General features: G+C 44.0%; 1 protein-coding gene across 6 annotated transcripts in view; it reads left to right on the top strand.

Moving 5' to 3' along the window:
• EPB41L4A (erythrocyte membrane protein band 4.1 like 4A) overlaps nt 1–23668 on the top strand; it is a 177427-nt gene that overhangs the window by 122235 nt on the left and 31524 nt on the right. For all 6 annotated transcript variants that reach the window (XM_054987239.1, XM_054987238.1, XM_054987242.1 and 3 more), the window contains 5 exons: nt 8813–8934; nt 14637–14727; nt 15230–15313; nt 16786–16899; nt 22180–22257. In XM_054987239.1, coding sequence (XP_054843214.1) covers nt 8813–8934; nt 14637–14727; nt 15230–15313; nt 16786–16899; nt 22180–22257 — 489 coding nt within the window. The remainder of the gene's footprint in view (nt 1–8812; nt 8935–14636; nt 14728–15229; nt 15314–16785; nt 16900–22179; nt 22258–23668) is intronic.

Here is a 23668-nt window from a genome sequence, read left to right as displayed (position 1 = left end):
GATCAGGGTTGAAATGGCCTGAACCAGGTTGGTGCCAGGCAGGGGAGGTTTTCCCCACCCGGCACCAACCCGATCAGGACGGTTTTCGCCCGATCCAGGCCGAAATGGCCCCAAAACAGCCCCCCAAAATAGCCATTTTGGGCTCATCTCGGACCGGATTGGAGCCTAAATGGCTGGGACCAGGGTAATGCCAGGCAGAGAAGGCTTCCCCCACCCAGCACCGACCCAATCCAGATGGTTTCAGCCCCAATCTTGGCTGAAACGGGCTGAAAATGGCCGTTTGGGCCAGAATTGGGGCCAAAACAGCCTGGACCAGGTCGGTGCCGGGTGGGGGAGGCTTCCCCCTCCCAACATTGACCTGATCCGGACAGTTTTGACCCCGATCCAAGCCAAAAATGGCCATTTGGGGCCAGTATTGTCCCAGATTGTTGCCTAAATGGCTGGGATCGGATTGGTGACGGGTAGGGGAGGCTTCCCTCTTCTAGCACCGACCCAATCTGGATGGTTTGGACCCCGATCCAGGCCAAAATGGGCTCAAAATGGCCAAAAATGGACATTTTGGGCCCATTTGGGCTGGAATTGGGGCCAAAACAGCTGGACTGGCTCGGTGCAGGGTGGGAGAGGCTTCCCCCACCCGGCACCAAGCTGATCCGGATGGTTTCAACCCCATTCCAAGCCGAAATGGGCTGAAAATGGCCATTTGGGCCTGTTTTGGCGCCAGGCAGGGGAGCATTCCCCAACCCGGTACTGACCCGGTCCAGGCCGTTTCGGCCACGATCTGGGCTGTTTTGGCCCCAGTCGAGGCCTAAACAGCCCAAAATTTTTCAAAGTCAGGTGGATGGGCGAACTTCCAGAACGGCGTTCCGGTGCGTTCCCCCTCCAAATGAGCCCTGTATCTAACTAACCCTCACCACACAAGTGCCTTTTGCCGGGCTAGGTTTAATGCTAATCCTTCTCAGGTTTGCCAGGGTAGATTTCTGAATATTCTGTACTCTGTCTTTGTCCATGCCCTTTAGGTAGAATCAATGCCTCTTTTCATATTCCTTTTGAGTGTTCAGTTTTGGAGGATCTTAGACCATCTTTTATAACCCCTCTTTTAGCTTGCCACTCTGAATTTTCAGTCTCAGATGCTTTGTACTTTTTATTTTGTAATAAAGATTCTGAGAGTCAGTTTGGTGTACTGGTTAAGAACGTGAGACTTTAATTTGAAGAACCGAGTTTGATTCCCCACTCCTCTACCTTGAAGCCAGCTGGGTGACCTTGGGTCAGTCACAGCTTATGGGAGCTCTCTCAGCCCCACCCATCGCACAGGGTGATTGCTATTGTGGGGATCATGATAACATACTTTGTAAACGGCTCTGAGTGGGTGTTAAGTCATCCTGAAGGGCGGTATATAAATCGAATGTTGTTGTTGTTGTTATAAAATTACGTTAGCAGTAGCCAAATTTTTTCAGTCCTTTCATCCTTTAAGTCAGGGGTGGGCAAATTGCGGCCCGTGGGCCACATGCGGCCCGCTACAGAGTTTTTTGTGGCCCGCCAAGATGGGCGGGCGGCCCGGCGGGGCATGTCCGGTGGGGCTAGGGGGGCTTCTCGGCCTCCCACACCTGCCCGCTGCCCCTCCAGCCGTGCGTCCAGGAGGCGCTCCCCGGGGCTGCGCTGCTCTCCCGGCCCTGCCGCTCCACCCTGGGCCACCGTGGAAGGCGCCCAGCTGCCGCCGGCTCAGGCTGCGCGCCCCGCAAGGAGGCGAGCTTTTTTTGCAGGACGCACCGACCGGCTGGCACAAAGCCCGTGGGTCCCTCTGGGAGGGAGACGCTGCCATTGCCTACCAACTGCTTGTCAATCTCCTCCGGCTGCCTGCTGATTCGGTGGGGAGGAAACGAAGCCCCACCCCGCCCATTGTCTGGGTGGCCGGCACGCGCACTGCATCCTCACCACAGGAGGTGGGCAGGGGCCGCACCGCCCTCGGGGCGCCCAAGAGCCCCTCGCTCGCCGCCCACACGGGCCTCTGCCCCCCACTCTGCAGCACGGGGCCCGGGGCTGGCCGTGGGCAGGGGCCGGCAAGCCGTGGGCGAAGGCAGTCCAAGGGGGAAAGGGCGCCTGCGAGCCCCACAGTGACCCCCGGTCCAGCGCGAGTAAACAGAAGGGCACAGTAGGCGGGGAGGGGGCGCAAGAGCATCCCTTGCAAGATGGAGGCAGGCAGGCTCTCGGTCTGAGGGATGAAACTTCAGGGCAAGAGGGGAGGAAAGTCAGCGAGGGAGGGGGATTCTCCTGCAGCTCCTGTTTACCAAAAGGACCCATGTGAGGACCCTCTCGGAGCCAGGCCTTCCGCCTGCTGGCATCTGGGCAGGTGCAAAGCATTTCCTTGGCCCTGGGTGTGGTGCGGGTCATTTCCAAGCCCTGCAGTGACCCCAGCCTGACAAAACGCCCGCTGGCTCCCATTCCCCTGGTGGTGAGGAACGAGCAGCACCTTCCTGGTTGCCTGGTGGGCAGCTGGGATGCAGAATTGGCCCTGGGTGGCACCCCTTGGAAGGCAGAGGGGGAAAGGCCAGATGAGGGAGAAAAATAAAACATTTCTGGACACGAAGGAGATATCTCATGATTTTGTTACAAAAATGGGATGTGAGGAGTGGAGATATGAGATGATGTTTGCAGCTAATGTATTTGAGAAATTGAATGAACTGGGATTCGGTTTCGTTTTCTCGGCCATGTCGGACGCTCCTCTTCGCAGGTCCGAGAGGAAGCGTCCGAGCAGCCTGACTGGGCGGCTGATCTGCAACGATTAGCCCCCAGGACTCCCAGGGAGGGAGTCAGGGTCCGGGACGCTGCGGGAAGAACCCTCTGGCAAATCGATGCAGGGGTAAATTGCCCGTTTGTCTCCATGGAAGCCGGCAGACGTGCGCGGCACCTTGTGTGCTGTCGGGCCATGGAAAACGGCAAAGAACAGGACTAGGCGGAAGCCTGTAAGTAAGCGAATCCCTTCTGTTATTACAAGCGTATGCGAAGGAGTGGTGGGATCTGAAGTTAAGAAGACTCGGATTTCTTCCCCCTCGCTGAGTTTCAGAAGGTTGGTGGTCCCCCCCGCTAAAATGGCAGCGAAAAAGCAGAGGCCCGCTTTGGGCAAGTCAATCTCGGCTGCCCTGCAGGGAAAAGCAGAGTCGCTCAAGGACTTGGTGAAAAGGTCGGTCATCGAAGCCATAAAACCCTTTGTTGACAAGCTGAATGAAACAGATCAAAGGGTGGGCTTAATTGAGAGCGACGTGAAAGCCATTAAGGAAGTAGTGGGGGGGGCAGAGAAGTCTGCTCGGGAAAATGCGTCACTCATGAGAGCAACGAACAAGGAGCTAAAGCTGGTGGAAAACCAGCTGATCGGGCTGCAAGTGGAACGAACACAGACTATTTTGCGTCTCCAGAATGTTAAAGAGGAGGAAAACGAGGATTTAAGGGAGCTTGCCTCGGAATTATTGGCGTCACCCGCGAGGGCAACTACGGAAGAGGTTAAAAGCGCCATTTTGGAAGTCCGTCGGGCTTCTTCAAAATATGCAATGAAGCGGCAGCTGCCTCGCGAGATTTTTATTGAGTTTTCATCTAGGAGGGTCCGGGACACTATCCTATTTAACTCATATAATGCGGACTTGGACTTTCTGGGAAATAAAGTCAAGATACTGAAGGACGTTCCATTTCTAGTTCGGAAAAGAAGATTTAAGTACAAAAAGCTCGCAGCTCTCCTGAAGGAACGAGGGATAAAGTATAAATGGCTATTTCCGGAAGGAATTTGGTTTAATTATAAAGATCAAGCTTACAAGATAAATTCAGAAGATCAGCTAAGGGATTTTGTGGACAAAAATCAAGAATTTGGGCAAGACACCATGCAAAATGAAGAAGATTCGAAGCCTGAAGGGAGGGGGGAGGCAACGAGCGCAGTGGCTGCAGCTGCTCAGAGAGAACTGCGTCCGAGGCCTAGGGGGGGGGGGAGAAGAAGATTTAATATGGGTTGTATTTTGTATTTTGCAAGGTCAACCACTCCATCATTACTTTATGAAGGTTTAAATTTTTAACTATGGCAGTATGAAGGGAAAACATTGTAGTGTAGTGTTTATTGTTTGTATGTTACCTCCCCCCCTTTTCCAGCCCTCCTTCCCTTTTTCTTTCTTCTTTCCCTTTTCCCCTTCCCTTGTACTTTTGTAGTTTTTTCTCTGTAGGTTTTTGTCTTAGATATTAAAAATAAAAAAATGTTTAAAAAAAAAGAGAAATTGAATGAACTGAATGTGGCATTTCAGGGAAAGGGGTTGTTTGCACATGAAATGTGGAAGCATGTAAAATCATTCAAAGCAAAACTAGGTCTATTTGCAAGGCAAGCAGGTGAAGGCAATTTTTGTCATTTCCCTTTATTAGGAAAACAGAAAGTGCCTTAAAGTGTTTCTGCTAAGATTTGGGATCATCTGCAGAGTTTGGAGGATGAGGTCACAAGAAGATTTCAGGACTTCAAGAAAATTGAGCCTAAATTCTCAAATTGAGCCTAGAATCTCAACAAACAATCTCACTCCTGATTTCAAAAAAATTGTAGAAAAGTGTGATAGGGTACATTTGTCTCATTAAACTGATTCTAAAATTAATTGTGCTTGCAGCTATAGATGATATGAAATTAGCACAATAAATAAATTGAATAAAACTACCACTATTTTATTAAATTTATATTTATTGATTTTTATGATACAATTTATACCTTTTCTGAAATGCAAAGTTAACTAATGAATGCAATCATTTTAAAAGGTGTGGCCCTTCGCTAACCTCCGCTCCTACAAAGTGGCCCCCGAGCCAAAACAATTGCCCACCCCTGCTTTAAGTTACAGTTATTTCTGTTGCTTGAGAGCATTTTCTCATGGGGCTTTGATGGGAGAAAGGAAGGGAGGTAGATGAGGCCTGATTTAAACAGCAAGATTGGGATGGTGAAGCCTACATGTGACTCTTCTGCCATCACAACTAGTTGGGGGCAAATGTATGCATGCACGCACATATATAACACACAGAGAGAAAATATAATACGTAGATATTTGTGGCAGAGGTGGGACATCAGTGCCACTGTCAATGCAGAAGTCTTCCTAAGAAGGAATGATTTATTTCCAATGAACTCGGGGGCTGTAATATTGGTAGCGGATGGAAGTGTCTGGTTTTGTGAGTGTAATTCAGGAATACTTCTTCCTGCTGAGCCTGTGGAACCTGGATTTTCTAAAAAGTCTAGAGATTCAGCTGAGGAAGCAGGAGAAGTAGTTGTGGCAACAAGGGCAGAGCAGGTAGGTCTGATAATATGCCTAATCTTTCTAAGGAAAACAGTGGATCACTTCTTTTGGTCTGGTCTGATGGCAGCCCTAACAGTTTTTCCAAGTTCCCAGTCTCTGTGTTGAGGCCTTCTATTACTAAGCAAGAACCTCACATCTGCAGCACTGAAGTTTACTCTGAGATTTCATAACCCGCAGGGCTTAAATTGCAGGATTGATTATCTGTCTTTTATTCTGCCATTCTTCTAAAGAGCTTGGGCAGCATACATGGCTATCTGCTCCTTAATTTTATGCTCATAGCCACACTTTGAGGTATATTAGACTGAGAAGGTGACTGGTCCAGAGCCGTCCAATTAATTTAAAGACTGAATAAGGATTTATACATCAATCTCCTAAGTACTTCACCACACTGTGTCACTGTATCCACAAGCTGCCCTGAGTATAAAGGCAAGAGCAAAACACTCAAAATGATGGTGAATCCTCACTTCCCGGGGTAACAGTCACCATCAGCAGTCTCTCTGGCTAATCCTTAGCTTGAGACCGAGAGACAAATCTCAAAGCCCTACCAGGTGTTAAACAATAAGAAGTCAGCCCTGCAAGGTAGACCACTTTGGAGGCCAAGTTCAACAAAACAATTACTAGGGTAGCTATGGCAGATAGGCCAAAGTACTGAACTCAAGATGAAGCACTCAAACCCCAAATAACATCACAGAAGTACACTCAGTAGAGTTTATTAAGAAGAGTGCAGGTTACAAACACAGAAGTGTGCAAACAAGAAAGGAAAATGACAAAGCTAAATGACTATCCTAAAGTACTGGACAGGCTTTGGTCCTCTGGCATAGATGTTACCTTGTCAGGCTAGAAGCACAAAAGTCCAGTTAGAGCTCCAAAATCCAAGAACTATAGTCCTGGTAACCAGATCCAGCATTGGTATCCACCAGCAACCACACAGAATGAAGGAGGTGGACTAGAATGAAGACCCTTGCTTTATTCCAAACTGGCTGCAATGGTCTGATCTTGATTGACCATCCTCTATAACTGTGACGTTCTCACACCTGGAATTCCTTGTAGTGATAATGAAATGTAGACGCAAAAACTCCTTTCTGGCCTCTGACTTTGACTCTCTGATGTTATCTTGAGCCTGGTGTTTTAGCTTAATCTCTGAAAACAGCAAAATCATGATGGCGGCACTTCTCCAAAGTCAGACTTTCTTTGCTTGACCAAGCCTAGAAACTTGATTCAAAGCCAGGAAACAGAAGGCAAAGTCAGTTTCTTAACGCACTGGATTCCAGCAAGACTTCTGTTGACTTTTGTAGGTGATTTGTTTACAATTTTAAATAGGAAAAAGTAGCTTGCTAATGTTTCATTAAGGATATAATATGGGAAAGCTACCAATAATTAATATGGTTGGGACTGGAGAATCTAGTTCATACTTTCTGAAATAAAATATGGACTCTATCCAAACTGTGATAGTCTTTTCTTGCATCCACATAAAGACAAAGCTAAACACCCATGCTTGTTCTAAGAAAATGCTCTTATGTTTAGGGGAATCACGTTGCTTCTTGGCATTTTATTGGTAAAATAGCACCTCCCCCCATAGAGATCATTCATATAAGACAGTCAGGAATTACAAGGGTTTTTTTTTGTTTTTTTTTTTACAAACAGTATAATTGCTCTTCAATCATTAGACAAATCCATCTGGACGTTTCTCAATCTTTCAAACTCAGATGTTTTGGCAACTGGAGATTATCATTAGCAAAGATTTGTATTTTACATCGTGAATAGTTGCTGAAGAACAAAGCTTGGCATGTCCATACATTTTGCTTTTGTTGAAAGTGGAATGGAGTTATCTGCTCAGTAGATCTTATTGTGTGAGAACAGAAAAAAATCACTAGCTGGGTAATGGTTTTTGTTTTAAAATGGTTTGTTAGTGAAACTTAAACTGCTTAAATTCTGAAATTCTAACGCTGGCTCCAGTTTTCTTTCCACAAAGGTTACGAACCTTGGATAGTTTTGCAACCAATTTTTAAATTAGTTTTTGCATTTTCCATATTAGGGGTCAAGTGAACGGCTACATTGATTAGAATCAGTTAAAACCTTGGTCTCTTCTACTGTCTCTGCTTACAACATGTAGAACTGATACACTTCAGAATAAAAGTACTATTTTGAGCTTAATTCATTAAGCAATTAATGTGCAAGGTCTCATATCTATTGCATGAGATCTAGATATCAGCCTTAAAGAAGTGGTTCTCCTACGGAGATGTCATACTTTTCATGTGCTTGAAGAAGCATTGTTGTTTTCACTGGAGAATAATAATATTTTTCCTGCTAACAGAGCTAATGTGGATTAAAATATGAGAGAAAAATATGGTTGCAATAAATATAATTGCATAAATGCTTATTGGATAGTGCCCCTGATATTACTGATGTTAAGGAAATGACTTCCTTCCATGCCTAGGTCATGTTATAATTACTTACGAAGTTCTGCTTGTTTTGTTTTTGACTTCTGTTTTGAAACTGAGGCTCATTCACTAGATCTTTTAAATCTGGGGTTCTCATACAGCACTTTAAAAAGAAAGTGATAAGTTTAAAAAAAATATTGTCAAGCTGGCTGTTCCATCTCCATTAACTGTGTATAAGATACTGGGTTACTATTGCTGGATCTTAGCTAGCATATGTGTATACAGGGGATATCTGAGATTGCTGTGTTGCTCAGATTAGTCCTTCATGCCCCTTGCGCAGAGCTTTTAGAGACATTTATATTGCCTTGTTGGTCCCTTTTTCTTTTGGCCTCCCTCTCAAAGAAATAGTCATGTATCTGCTTGGCCTGGGCAAATTTTGAATGCATGTATAAATATTCAATGAAATTAATTCAAGAAATGCAATATGACCAACTATATATTGATAAGAATTGCACAGCATAGGAGCCTGTTATAAGTAAGGTAACATTTTCCTTACCTGTATACTTAACAGAGAACACATTTTGTGTGAGTTCTAGGACAATTTCCTTATTACACCTCTGGAAAAATGCCAAGTAAAAGAAACTTATCTTGAGCATTTGCCACCCAAATCAAGTTTTACTTCATAAAAAAAGATTTAATAGTACTGAGAATAATATTGTGTAGCCAGCCATGTAAAATGTCAGTGACCTATGGGGAGGTTTCTGAAAGATCATCTATTTGTGTGCTTGAACCAAGCACCACTCAGAATGTATAAGTTCTGAGATATCCCTCTGAAGAGAGGTGGGTTAAAATAGTATGAGAAGCAGGATTGGTTTGGTAGAAAAAGTGAGAGGAAATATATTAAATTGGGAACCAGGAGTAAGTAAGTTAAGGCAGTAGCCATATTGTGAAGACAATGAGACTTATTTCCTTTTACTATAGAAAATTTGCTTGGCTTTGAAATTCAAGAGAAGAGCGGACGTTGCATTGAACTGGAGTAAATGAATTCATCTTACTAAAATAAAATAATTTTTTTAGTTATATTTTGCAAATTTTCCATATATTCATGAAATACATTTTATTACATTTTTCTAGTGGGAGGACAGCTTGGCAAATGAACAGAGATATTTCCGTCCAGCTTCCTCGACCTAACCAGACTGTTCAAAGAAGCCGCAGTAAGACTTATCCAAAAAGAACAGCAAAAACACAACAGATTGGTAAGCCAGAATAAACTGTCCTTATTTACACTGAGATTTAAGCAGAAAGTATAAATCATATCTAATTGAAATCAATGGTAAAACAAGTATTGGTCAGTAGTTTGACCTCATCCTTATCCCCTCCCCTTGTAAATCACTCTGAAATGTTTCAGTAGCATCAAACTCCAAATAATATCCTCATAACTAGCGGTTTGCACCTGAAAAAGATTCGTGCAAGCAGCACGAAAAGGGTGGCTTTAACTTTCAAACGCTCCACCGCTTGCTTCACCCGTTGGGAGGGGGAGTCTCTCTCTCCTGTCGTTGCGTGAAACAAGCAGGAGGGCATTTGGAAGTGCCCCTTTTCTTGCTGCTTGCAAGCAGCATGAAAAGTGTGGCTTTCAAACTTCCCACCCCAACACTTTTTTCCCTGATAGGAACCCTCCTCTCTCTCCCGTCGGGGGAAAAAAAGCAGCAGGGCAGGAAGTTTGAAAGCAAGCAGTGCTTTTCTTGCTGTTTGCAATGCAAACCGCTAGAAAATTGCTGCAGGCGCTGCTGCTTCCACTTTACTCAAAGCTTCCCGAAGCTGTATGAATCACTTCAGAAAGCTTTGCTTCAGGATTCCCAAATTGGCTCAGCAATGCTGGGGGCGATTCAGGAATCCCAAATCTTTCCAAATCGGGTCTGATTCGGGTTACAGCCCGAATCGGAAACCCGAAGCACACATCCCTACTCATAACTTCATTTTTGTTCTGACACAAATATAGGTACATTGAAGTAAAACATTCTTACTTTATAGTTGGGGAGAGGAGAATTGATCTGATGTTCTTTGAAAACGCCACCTTTTAAATCAAATGTCTAATTTGGAACAATTTCCTTAGCTATTTATTTATACAGTCCTGTGAAAGTAGAGCAATACCATAGTGAATTGTAAACGATGGATGGGAGGGGAAACTTCGACAGGAAATCTTGAGAATTTCTCCTTGCAGGATTTCTTCAAAACCATCTTATTAGAGCAGGGACTATCAGAACTAGGCAGCTTCATTGTAAGGAATATTTCATGCTATTTGCATCTCTTTGATGCTAGCAGCATCAGTGTTTCCAGTGGCAGCTTTACTTCACCCTCTAGGTTTGGAAGTGGCCTGGGAGGGGTGGTGGTTTACTTCTGTTAATCAGAAAATGCAAGCAATTTACAATGTGATTGTCAGGAAGGCACTCCTTTCCTTACAGATTGTTACATTTTTCTTCTGTAAACAAGAGAGCAGCTTCCTCTGGAAACACCTTGTTACTTTGAGATTTGGCAGTGTAACACTTGGCATGTTTGGGTACATATTTTCAGCTCTGTTGCTGAGGATTTTTACTTTGTTTCTGTTTTCATTGTAAGCTGGATTCTACTTCCTACCATGTCTGTGGACCTATTTTTCAAGTTTTGCTAAGAACACTTTTAAATTTGTGAATATCTTTTAATGCAGCCTGAAAAGCAGAAGGGAGATATTCATTCACATCAGTATAGGATATGGATAACCAGCTTGTAACATGATGGTATAAGTGACACAGGCAACAGGAACAGGTAGAACTTCTGAACATGAGCAGGAGGTTTGTTGCCTTGGCTGTGGCATAATCTAGCCTAGAAGCCTGCTACTTTCTCCTCAGAACTACAGCATGCTTGCTGAATAGACTAGAACAGGCCCAAAGAACCTGTGATCTACTAAGTCAAACAGAACAAAGTAAGGTGTGTCTCAAGCTCCTGATGGCCTTCTATGTATGACTTAAATTGTTCAGGCCGAACAAGTCAAAAACCATCCCAAGGCCATAGAGTTTTGTTATCTCATACTTGGGATTTGATTTCTTGCCCACTTACCCCCAAAGATCAGCTACCTCTTGTACAAATGTGAGGCATGTCAAAAGATACTAGGGGAGAACATCTGTTCCAGAGACTGAAAAACAGTATGGATTCTCTGTAACCCCCAGCAGTACAGCTTCCCATTGTGGTAAACAGCTCTCAGTCTTGCCAGCTTTTGAACAAGGAATCTAGATAACTCAGTCATTCTTAGAATAGCCATGTAAATAATTTATTGTGCTCAGCTCTCAGAAGCAACAGTTCAAATAACTTACTTTTCTGTGCTTCTCAGGTAAAGAAATCTGTTTAAACAAACATTATAATCACAGACTCATAAGGTTACCAAAATTTCCCTCTAGAGAGCTCCTGCTTATTCACCGTCTCCTTTGGCAGGACTAAACTATTTATAAGGCCCCCATCCCTTGGTTACCAAGTTGTTGTATCACATACATGAATAATGACAGGATATTTTTCCTAATGAGCAATTACCTCAATTTTTGTTTTTTTTGTTTTTTGTAAATGAGTAGTGGCCTCTAGAAATCTTTCTGTTGCTCAGTACAAGGCAGTATACAAATCAGGAAATTCACCTTTTTCCTACTGAAAAATACTTTTTGATGATGAAACCAGGTTATGTGCTCAGGATACCATTTAACAGGTTCTTTCATTTCTTGCCCTTTTTATTGGAGCTGATTCTTCAGCCAGAACTTCCCAGACTTAGGGCAGCACAGTGGGGAGCATGCCAGTACTTTGGGCAGAGCTTGCTCCCATCTGTCAGTGGTGCAGAAGGCAGCAGGCATTGCCTCTTCCATCCGTAAGCTGCAAAACTCTAGGTGGGTCCTGGAGAGCTCCTAGAATTATATCTCCAGACAACAGGGATCGATTCCCCTGGAGAAAACGGTTGCTTCGGAGGTGGACTCTATGGCATTATACCTTGCTGAGGCCCCTCCCCTGCCAAATCCCATCCACCACCCGAAATCCCCAGGAATTTCCCAACTCTGAGCTGGCAACCCTATCAGTCTGACAGGCAGCAGAGTGGGAGGAAGTTATGGCCGCATAATTTGCATAGAGCAACAAAATACCTTGCACCAGCCTTGGTTTTTATTTGGAATGTGTTTCCCTTTCCCTTTGCACAAACACAGTGTTGCATCCAATTAACCCAGTTAATTTGCTTCATTGTGTACTTTCTGCTAATAATATTAAACTAAAATTGAACTCTAACTCTGCAGATAATTTTTTTAACATTAAAAAAACAGAAATGGACTGATAATATTATTGTCAACTGGACTAGTTGTAGAATACTAAACAGTCCAGTAGCACCTTTAACCAACTTTACTGTAGCATAAGCTTCTGAGAATCACAGTTCTCTTCGTCAGATGCATGGAGGGTATGAAGAAACTGGCCAGAGATATATAGGTGGTGAGGGGAGGGGGGAGTAGATGCAAGTCAGTTGCAAAAGTCATGAAAGAGGTGGAGTGCACAATCCAGGCTGGGTGTGACCCCTCCCTGCCATAGCTGAATCTGAATAGAATGCCTGAAAGGCAGTTACTTCTGGTAATGAGATAACCATTCATAGTCTCTATTCAATCCAAGTCTGACTGAGTCAAATTTACATATGAATTCCAATAGTTGTATCACTAGTTGTATTGTATTGTATTTTGGTGATGCACATTTTTTTTCTTCCTGTTTAAAAGTAGGGGGGGGGGGGGAAGCAAGCAAGCGATCTGAAATGTTTACTGTTGTATTCCTTTAAAACTACAGGAATTGCCTTAAATAAATTCCAAAGTCATTGTTCCTTTGCAGCCATATGTAAAGCATTCTAAAGAACGAGAGTGATAAGTAATCTAGGGTTGAGTTCTGAGGATGTTTTTGTTTGCTTGAGGCCCAATGACTGGAGGGTGAAGGCTGATTCCTTTCCGCATGGTCTCCAACTCAGGGGGACATTGCTTTTGCAGGGGCCTTCTTTAGCCCAGGGAAGTGACATCTCCAAAATTATGTATATAACTCTGCACTGAGCCAGTTTGGCTTAGGAAGCCCCCACCCTTCTGTCCTGAGCCATGTAGGGTTACTGAAGGCTTTAAAAGTACAACTGTGGGGAAAGTGAGTTGGATCTTGAAAAACCAGATCCATCTCACCAAACAACATATTGTGTAGTTTGTCCATTAGCCGTCTTTAAAGGCAGGGCACCTACCAAATAGTCTTTCCTTTTTCTGTCTAACTTTCCACTCTAACCTAGAATAACTTGAATAGTTATAAGGGGTGTGCATCTAGAAAACTTTTCTCATGGTTTTGATTTGGGTGGTTGAATGAAACGTTTAACATTATTGGGTAGTTTTCCATTGGGGTGTTGCTGGGTTGAGATTGAAATTCATCAGAGTTTTTTCCGCTCTTACAATTTTCATGGCCGTTTCTTTTCAGTGGAAAGGGAGTGGGACCAATTGGAAGCTCTGGGGCAGCCATTTTTGTACTTAATGGTACCAAAAGCACAGAATACCGTTCTCCCTCTAATCTAAAGAAACCGTAATCTTCAAGCAGATTGAACAAACCGGGGCAATCTTACAGATCCCCAAAGTATGTCTCTCTGCTCAGCTGCACTAAGTTCTCTTTACTAATTTCTAAAATGGCTATCAAGCAGCAGCCAGCCAGCCAGCAGCATTTAAAAAAACAAAACCCTGTCTGCATTCATTTCAGTTCCTTACTCTTACAGTGATTGATAATAAAAAAATGTTTTTCCTTTCAACTAAAAACTCTGTATTCGCCTTCCTTCCTTGTTGTGGTTTGTTATTTGTTTCCTTTCAGAAAATGAAGAAGGCTTCCATTGCTACCCCCTCTAGATTGTTGCACTTCCATTATTTCCTATGGAGGAATTCCAGGGGGGCTGGAGTTGTTATTTTTCAACCGAATGTCACCAAAATTGCAGCAGAGTGTATTCTGCCTGTTCTTCAAAGAATCCCCAAGATTCAAGCAAATTAGGCAAAATGTTCAAATTCTATGGGCCCCTCAGCAAGCTAAAGCGTTTCTACTTTTACAAGACAAATATGATGAGATTATGCATGTATAAATGATAGTATTATAATAATGTTTTACTCACTTTTTATTTATGTAGAAGCTACGGGTCAGTCTACAAAGCCTTTTTGAATTTACTTTACAATTCTTTCCTGTACAGTGATAATTATGTTGGGATAGATTTCTAAACAACTTTTTTTGGGTGATTTTTGTTCTTTCAGTCCATTATTTATTGCTACTATAATGATATGGTCTGGACTTCCTGTTACATTATTTTATGCAACAGTTTCCAGAATTTTAACAATTAAAGTTTGATTTATGAACACCACTTCATACTTAGAGGGTGGAGGGTAGCAATTGCTTCCTTTTTGAACAGTAGATCTATAAGAATTGTAGCAACTTTTTCTGTTCTCTTGCTCCATTGTGCAGTACAGGGAATAAAGGGAAGAATGAGCCATTGCTCTGAGACTGGCATAGCTTTCTTTAAACACCAATTTTTGCAAGTATGTGTTTGTGTATATGTATGTATATTAATTTCCAAACTCATATGCAGATAATCGATGCATAACAAAATTGCAACATATTCAGTGTCAGTCAGAGCACAAAGAGAATCAATGTTGTATAGTGTTTATAGCGTAGGACTACAAGAGATGAGGCACAGGTTCAAATCAGTGCTTTGCCATGAAGCTTACTGGATGACCATGGGCAATTTGTTCTCAGAGTAATCTACCCATAGGGTTGTTGTGAGGATAAAAGGGGGAAGGAATATTATATATGCTACTCTGTGGTGGTCCTTAGAGGCAGGGTGTGATAAAAATCAAACTTGTTAATAAGAGGTGCCCTAAAGTGCAAGAGAGTCACTAAAAAAAATTTTTCCCTTCAGGATCTCATTGTACAAACCAGATTGTTATACACAGAGAGACTGGTGAAAATGAACAAACTACCAGAATTATTGCACCCTCACCAATTAAAAGGTAATGATAAAAAGACCAGGGCCGTGCAGTTTGGCCCTGGCTGTTCTTGCAAATAGCAATGGGAGAAACAGAGTGAAAGCAAATGCTTTAAAGAATTCCTAGAAAGTGGGGTTTTAAATCACTCATGTGGGCCAAACTACAAGTGACAGCAGGTTTATCCCGTGGTTGCTGAAGCCGCTTTAGAAGCATTTGTAATTCCTTTAAAATTGCCACGAGGAACTGATCTGGTGTGTGTGTGTAGCATGGTAGCCCCAGGAGGTCCTGACCCCCCATTCAGGTGCCAAAACAGCAATGGGGGTTGTTTCGGTGCCTGAAAAAGTGCTGGGGCGTGTGTGTGCCATATCAGGACCTTGCTGCAATTTTAAAAGAACTACAAATTCTTCTAAATTGGCTTTGGCAGCTACAGGATGGGCCTGTGGCATCTGTCACTTGTAGTTTTGCTCTGTGTTCAATCAGTTAAAAAGCCCAAGTTTTTCAATAGTCATGTCTCTTTACATTTTAGCTTTAAGAAATCAAGACAGGAAAGTAGCCCAGAAATCCAAAGAAGTAAATCTAATGCACCATGGCAAGAAAACTGCTCTCAGAGGTAAGGAAAAGCATGGTGATTTGTAAAAATTATTCAATCTGTCCATATTTGCTTAATGAAGAATGTGCATTTTTAATACCTACACATATGTCACTTTTGAGATCTTTATGCTGTTCCTGATCTTGAACCATCTGTGTTTTGTTAGGATAGGAAGATTAGGTAGGCAGAAAAGATTGAGCAGCCCGCTGAACCACCAGTGGTTACCTAGACATTGTTTGCTAATATCTGAGAGGTTGTATAGATCAGCCACAATCAGCCACACACAGACCCTGCAGGCACCTGTCATCAACCCTGCTTGAGATGCTTGACAGAAGTTCTGTATCACAGAAATTGAAGAATGACCCTGAGAACTGAGAGAAAAGGTGAAACGGAGAAGACACGTGGTGGAAGCAGATGGGTAGAAGGACCATGTGTTTCCATGTGTGGAAGACCACTTGTATAGGCAGATTTCCTCGCCCATTACCTATCTCCTCCTGAGTGTTTGTATAACAGTGTGGGTGTGAATGGAGAGGCCAAGCAAAGGGATTTCCTCCCTGTGCCTCATTTTTTTCTCTTAACAGTATATATGTAATCCATAGTGTATGTGCCCATGCAAGTATACACAGCATGTATTATGTTTACATGCAGACATGTGTGAAAACAGTGTTGACTGCAGTGGAGGGAACTAGTTCATATCTGTTCCTCTTCCCCTTCCCAAGTCTGTGTGTTATAGCTTGTCCTCACTTGCATTTTTTCATATGAGAACTGTGACAGGCTTGCTGGCTCATAAATGCCATCAATAATTATAGGGCAACTTTGTTAATGAATGTTAATGAAAAATATGGGGTGAGAAGAGGATATGTGCAAATAATAAGAGTTGTAATCACACGCATAGTTATGCCTCTTTACATTATTTGACCTCAGTGGGAAGGGCAGTATTTTATTTTCATTGTTAGTATAAGAAAAACATATAGTTGAAGGTTTAGGTCTGCAATTCATGAGGACTTTTTTACTGTAAAAATCCCCCATTTGCAAGAAATAATGTGTGTTTTCTATTCTCCTTTGTGGTTTCTCATAAAAATTGCATCAGTGAAAGTGCCCTTGACATCCTGTAAGCATTCTCTAAAGGTTTATGCGCAATTGTCCTTGGTTTTAAGAGTTCAGTGTAATGTGTTTATTCACGAAAAAGCAATAAAATCTTCAGTCTCAGCTTGATCAAATCTTGTTACCTGTGCACCTTTTAAATAACATGCCTGTCAGCACAGAAAATTATGGTATTTTCCGACAATGCCAACAAAGTGATAATAACAGAGAGAGAGAGAGAGAGAGAGAGAGAGAGAGAGAGAGAGAGAGAGAGAGAGAGAGAGAGAGAGAGAGAGAGAGAGAGAGAGAGAGAGAGAGAGAGAGAGAGAGAGATGGAATATATCTTCATGGTTTATGCTGTGGAATGCTGGTGGGATCCTTTGTTTACACTTGTTCTTCTTTAATCCTAGCGGGCTTTATAATTCTCCCAGTGACCGTAACAGATCACCAAAGTTTTCTTATTCACGACGACGACACTTTTCAGGTGGTAGCGAAAATGAACCTGGGCAGCCACTTAGAAGAAGGTGAGAACTCAGATGTTAATAGTATGAGGGAGTTATTTTAAAGATTTCTAGTGTGCATCTCTAAAAGAAACAGGATAAGGCAGTATCTGGCAAAGTGGATTAGCTGTTGTTTTATACTAACGTTTCTTAATTATTTGATTTGATTTATACCCTGCCCTCCCCACAGATGGGCTCAGGGTGGCTAACAATATTAAAAAAAATACATTAAAAGTCACAAAAACATAAAATGTTTCTCTTATAGTTAGACTAGCTTGATGCCCATGCTTCGCTACAGTATTTAACTACTTTAGATCCAGTTATAATATTTATGGGTAAGTAACATTTTTGGTTTGGGGGGCGGGTTGAGTTGGTTTTGTAGTATAATAGCATAGTACTCGAGCTTCACAAAAGTGTTTGAATAAAGTGAAGCATGTTGATGCGTAAAACTGATAAAGTGAATTTTGAAATGTAACATTTATTGAAGAGATTTTTTTATTTTTTTAATATTAAATTTTTATTAAATTTTTATTTTAATATTAAATTATTTAGTGAAAAATACATACAACCTTTTTTTTCTACTGAAGGACCTCTTTGTAGACCTTATTGGTGGTTTTCCCCCACTTTGGAGCCCCCACTTTGAGGAGAAGCTTGTGGGCTTGGAAGCCAGGAGGGTTGAGCATATTGAGGAACTCCACAGGGTAGTGGACCACATCATCCATTTGCACCAATGAGTCCACAGATCTGTACTCCATTTCTGCCCCTTCGAGGGAGTTAAGTTGCGTTTCATTAATGATGGCAGCTTTGTCTTTCTTGGGGGTCAGAGTGGCACACTTGCACAGCCTGTCCATGGATTTCTTCATGATAGTGATGATATCAGGGTATATCATGGCTGTTAGGTCTGCTAGGGTCATCACTACTGTGCCCAGGCCTGCAGGGATGGTCACCTTTCTCTTGGACACAGGACTTGCTGGTACTTGCCCACTGCTGCTCTTTGCCCTATCTCTAAGTTGTTTCCTCCTTTTAACATCGTTATATCTTGCACAGTGTCTGCCAGGAGGCTTCTTTGGGGCAGTAAGAGGTGATGGCTGCAAGAAGTGTGAGGTGCAGTTGGACTGAGAGAGGGGTGGTCTGGTGGGCACTTCGGTAGGTTCGTGAGAGGTTTGCATTGAAATGGCCCCTAGAAAGGTCGTACACCATCTCCCCATGAACATTTAAAAACAGGAAAGCCAGGCCCCACAGGGAGATTGGCAACCCTAGTGGGGAGGTGTATGTTTTCCTCAGGACACATTCAATGACTGGGGGGTCACTGAATGTGTCCTGAGTAGACATGGACATGAACCGCCTTACGAACTTCAAAAACCCACGAAATTGGCAATCATGATCCGGCAGTTCGTGATTGTCCACGGCCCACGAACCAGCGTTCAGAAGAAGCCTGGTTTGGTGCGTTTGGCCGCAGTTCAGGAAGCCAGACAGTCAGGCGCCATCAATCAGTTCCCCTAGAAACAAAGCCGGGGGAATGCCTGAACTCTGTCTGCACTCCTTCTGTCACCCTGGAAACCCGAATGGAAGCCCAGCTTACCTTGATCGGCAGGTCTTCCTTCCAACCATGGAGCTGCAAAGCAGTTACAAGTTGGGAGAAAACACCCAGGGGAGGGAGGGGGAGGGGTGTTCTGTAGCCACGGGCACTCCAATCTTATCCCCGCAAACCCTGATAGGCAGCTCTGACAGCCAAACACAGACCTCCTGTGTTGCTCTATGGGACCTCAGCTTATAAAAAGCATTGTGCTCCCAGTTCTGGTTTCACTTTCAGCGAGCAGTGGAGTGGGATGGAGCTCTTGCTTGCTACTTGCTAGCCTTTGGGGAGAGACTGAGAGAGTATAATTGAGCTGGGATTTTTGGGATAGGCATCTATCTCCTCTGGTTCCAGGGCTGCTGCCTGGCTCTGGGGCCAAGCTCAGTGGGCAGCTCGGCTGAGGGCTCACAGTAGTATTAGTGCCTGATCTGGTCAGGCCTCTGGGAGTGGTGGGCTAGGGCTCTAGTTCCTCCTTCCCTCTGGTGCCAGGGCTGCTGCCAGGCCCTGGGACCAAGCTCAGTGGGTACCTGGGCTGAGGGCTCACAGTATTATTACTAGTGCCTGATCTGGTCAGGCCTCTGGGAGTGGTGGGCTAGGGCTCTAGTCTCACCCACCCTCTGGTTCCAGGGCTGCTGCCAGGCCCTGTGGCCAAGCTCAGTGGGCACCTGGGCTGAGGGCTCACAGTATTGTTACTAGTGCCTGATCTGGTCAGGCCTCTGGGAGTGGTGGGCTAGGGCTCTAGTCCCTCCCTCCCTCCCTCTGGTGCCAGGGCTGCTGCCAGGCAGCCGATCACGCAGCCAATTGTATCATGTAAGGATACAGTTGGTTGCACAGCATGGCGGCTCCCCTGTCAACAGGACTGATGGGACCCCTTTCAGCTGGGTGGGAATGTGTCCCGCAACTCCCGTCCTTTCTGTCAAGGCAGGAAGGTGGGTGGTGCTGGCTGCCACCGGAGAAATCCTCAGGGGGACACTTGGGTGAGGCCCTGCGGTTTCTGGGGGATCTTGCCTCTTCCCCTCCAAATGACATGCGAACATGACCCATCCATGGATAAAAGGATTGAAAATCAAAAACAGAGAAAGATACAAACGTTACAGAATGTATAAGTAGAATGAACGATACCCTCAAATGTATGTGCACACCTTAGAGAATGTCTGTTAACAGTGAGACTATGGTATATATTGGGAGAATTGTATGTAGAAAACGATAGAGATAGAAATAGAAAGAGAGGGGACATCACCCGCCCTCCGGCCCTCGCTGGGAATAAACGCGCACTCCTGTGAGGCCAGCCGGTTGCAGGGGGATCTTCCCACTTACCCCACACATAACATGTTCTCTCCCTCCCATCCTTTCCGGCAAGGCAGTAAGGTGGGTACTGTCGGCTGCTGCTGCACTGTTCCTCAGTGGGACCCTCGGGTGAGGACCCGTGGTTGCTGGGGGATCTTCCCCTTCCCCCTCCTCATGATGACATGTTCTCTCCCTCCCATCCTTTCCGGCAAGGCAGGAAGGTGGGTACTGTTGGCTGCTGCTGCACTGATCCTCAGTGGGACCCTCAGGTGAGGACCTGCAGTTGCTGGGGGATCAGGTCCCCGTCCGAATAACATATCCATTCCCATGCCAGGAATACTAGCGCGCTCCTCTTTGGCCTGGCAGGCAGGCACATGGGGGGTGCCGCTGGTGAGCGGCCAAACCCCTTGCCCCCTAAAGGGGAAATGGCTCATCACTGCCTCCCCATGCCCACCAGGCCCAGCGGCCACCATCAGCACCCACCTTCTGTACACTGGGCCAACGTCAACCGGTGGCTCTAATTGTATCGAGTGCGAGTTTCCTGGGGGCCTTGGATTGGAGAGGGTATAACTCCAAGATCCCTTTTGCAATCTTGTCCAAACTTGGGTGATGGCTGTAGGAGAGCCTGCAAAACACTCCCCGGGAATATGGGCTCTCTAAGGGCAACGGGGGCCATTCTGAGCCCCGCGAACCGGTTCGGCAACGAAAAATGTTCGTTTCGGTTAGCAACCTCGGGATCACTGGTGGCACTGAACCACGAACCACAGATGCGTTAAATTTTTTTGGTTTGTGCCCACATCTAGTCCTGAGTACTGCGTGTGTCCTGCATGCTGTTTAGAATGTTGGGATGATGACCAATCAAGTCCGCATATGCAAATGACCTCAGGACAGAGTGGCTGAGTTCGCAGTTGGCGGGGGGAGGAGATGAGCAGCCTCCCAGCCACACAGGGAAGCTGTATCTCTATGGGAAAACACATTTGACCCCTTTTTACCCCCTTAGGGGACGAATTTCTTAAAATCCCTTCTTAGTGAGTCTCTACACCACAAAAAGAACGTCCTCCCTAAATTTTACGTTTCTATGTCCAGTGGTTTGGGCTGGGCATTGATGAGTCAGTCACGATACTTGTCTTTATATATATAGACTAGCTTGATGCCCATGCTTCGCTATGGTATTTAACCACTTTAAATCCAATTATAATACTTATGGGTATGTAACATTTTTTGGTTTGTGAGGGTGGCTGTTGAGTTGGTTTTGTAGTATAATAGTATAGTACCCAAGCTTCACAAAAGTGTTTGAATAAAGCGAAGCATGTTGATGCCTAAAACTGATGAAGTGAATTTCAAAATGTTACATTTATTGAAGACATTTTTAAAAGGAAAATATTGTAATGCAATAAATAAAGTGAAAAATACGTACAACCTTTTTTTTCTACTAAAGGACCTCTTTGTAGACCTCATTGGTGGTTTCCCCCCACTTTGGAGCCCCCACTTTGAGGAGAAGCTTGTGGGCTTGGAAGCCAGGAGGGTTGAGCATATTGAGGAACTCCACAGGGTAGTGGACCACATCATCCATTTGCACCAATGAGTCCACAGATCTGTACTCCATTTCTGCCCCTTCAAGGGAGTTTTCTTTCATTAATGAGGGAAGCCTTGTCTTTCTTGGGGGGCCCGAGTGGCATGCGTGCACAGCCTGTCCATGGACTTCTTCATGATAGTGATGATATCAGGTTATATCATGGCTCTTAGGTTTGCTAGGGTCATCACTACTGTGCCCAGGCCTGCAGGGATGGTCACCTGCCATGCTCCCTTTTTAGGAGACTTGTACTGTTTTTCTTCAACTGTCTCCAAAGCAGCCATTTTCTCAAGGAGAACTGATCTTTGTCACGTGGAGATCAGTTGTAATTCTGGGAGATCTCCAGCCACCACCTGGAGGCTGGCAACCCTACACCACAGGAAGATTGGCAACCCTAGTGAACTTTTAGGGGAAGATTGGAAGGTGCATTTTACCTCAGGACACATTAATTGACTCCCTTAGCAACTGTTTAGAATGTTGGCCCCATATGCAAATGACCTTGAAAGCTAGCCCAATCAGGGAAGAGTGGCTGAGTTGGCAGTTGGCAGGGGAGGAGAAGCCTGCCAGCCACACAGGGAAGCTGTATCCCTATGGGAAAGCACATATGACCCCCTTTTACCCCCAAAGGGGGGGTGAATTTCTTAAAATCCCTTCTTAGTGAGTCTCTATATCACAAAAGGAACGTCCTGCCCAAATTTCACGTTTCTAGGTCCAGGGGTTTGGTGTTTCTAGGTCCAGGGGTTTGGCGTTGATGAGTCAGTCAGGACACTTGTCTTTATATATATATAGATGTTCTCATAGTTTCAGTTTGAGTTTGTAACTCAGAAACAATTCAGTTATTTGTCAAAACTGTTCTTGTTCTTTCTAGATCACGATCCCGTTGTAACACCAGCAGTGGTAGTGAGTCAGAAAACTCTAACAGAGAACATCGGAAGAAGAGAAACAGGTACCTATGAAATTCTGCAAACATTCAAAACAAATCGTATAATTTATTTAACCTAGAAAAAAGAAATCAGCTTATATGGAGTTGCTTATATATTAGCTGATTTAATCTGCATGGAATGAGGGGGGGGGCGGTGTCTACTTTTTCCCTCCATCACCTACTAGGAAGTAGTGCGGTGTACACCAGTATGATGTAGTTAGAGTGTTGAACTTGGATATGGGAGGCCCAGGTTTGAATCTTCCATGGAAGTTTGCTGATTGACCTTGGGCTAGTCATATACTCTCAACAGGGTTGTGAGGATAAAATGCAGGAAAGAATGATGTTGCTTTGGATCCCTTTGGGGGGCAAGGGCAGGGTATAAATGAAGTAAATAGCTTTTTTAAGGTAAAATTATTTTCTAAATGGCAAATATTTCACAATTAAACATTAACTATTCTGGAAAGAAGACAGTATAGGTCTTTATGTCATTGGATAGATTTTTATGAAAATCTTTTTGACAAATACCTACTTGGTTGCCTATACTACTTCACCAATATCAACTATTGAGGACAGTTTGTGTATCACCAGTAACAATGCTGTGTGTGTGTGTGCATAAGCCAGACTGACATAATTCTGGTCTTATTTTTGTGTTTTTCTTCCATATTCCCTGGGGTGTCAAGTGACTGCCACATTTAGGACTTTTTGTCTTGATATGACATGGTAAATTTATTTTACTAAGAACATGTCTGAGTGGTTATGTTTCAATTAGAAAATATTTTTTCCTTGATCTGATTAAGCAGCAGTCTTGCAGAAGTTTTACCTTAGTGTTCCTTCTTTATGCTGTCATTTGGAACAAAGGTATCTGTAAAGCAATGCCGTACAGTGCGAGCTGATCTGTGGCAGACTGTAAGGAGAGGTTCCTACATTAGGGCTAGATTATATAATTTTTATTACCTTCTAGCAAAGTCAGTTGGTGGTTTAACAATTCCACTGAGAGTTCAAGGTGAGTAGCCATGTTATTCTGTAGTAGCAAACTAAAAGGATTCCAGTGGCACCTTAAAAACTAACAAAATCTATCCCAGCATAAGCTTTTAGGGGTGGGCAATTCAGTTCGGAGTTTGGATTAAAATATCAAATTTTGGGTGATACGGCAAAATTTGGGTGTCCTGAATCAAAAACCAGGTAGGTATTCCAAATTTTCGGCCATTGTTTTCTATGGGAAAATTAATCTGGGGATTATCCAGTGGGATGGGAGGAGAGAAATTTTTCAACCAAAGTTCACCAAATTTGGAGGGAATCTACTCTTGACTGTCCTCTAAAGATCCCACAAGTTTCATGAAGATTGGAATGGGGGGGGAGGCAATTTTATGCCTCCTTCAAAGATGCCTCCATCCACTCTCCATTATTCCCTATGGGGAAAAATATCTGAAGGCTG

The sequence above is a fragment of the Eublepharis macularius genome, chromosome 8, assembly GCF_028583425.1.
Source record: "Eublepharis macularius isolate TG4126 chromosome 8, MPM_Emac_v1.0, whole genome shotgun sequence".
Classification (NCBI taxonomy): Eukaryota; Metazoa; Chordata; class Lepidosauria; order Squamata; family Eublepharidae; genus Eublepharis; species Eublepharis macularius.
The sequence above is the reverse complement of the archived record's forward strand: the minus strand, read 5'-3'. Positions and strand labels throughout refer to the sequence as shown.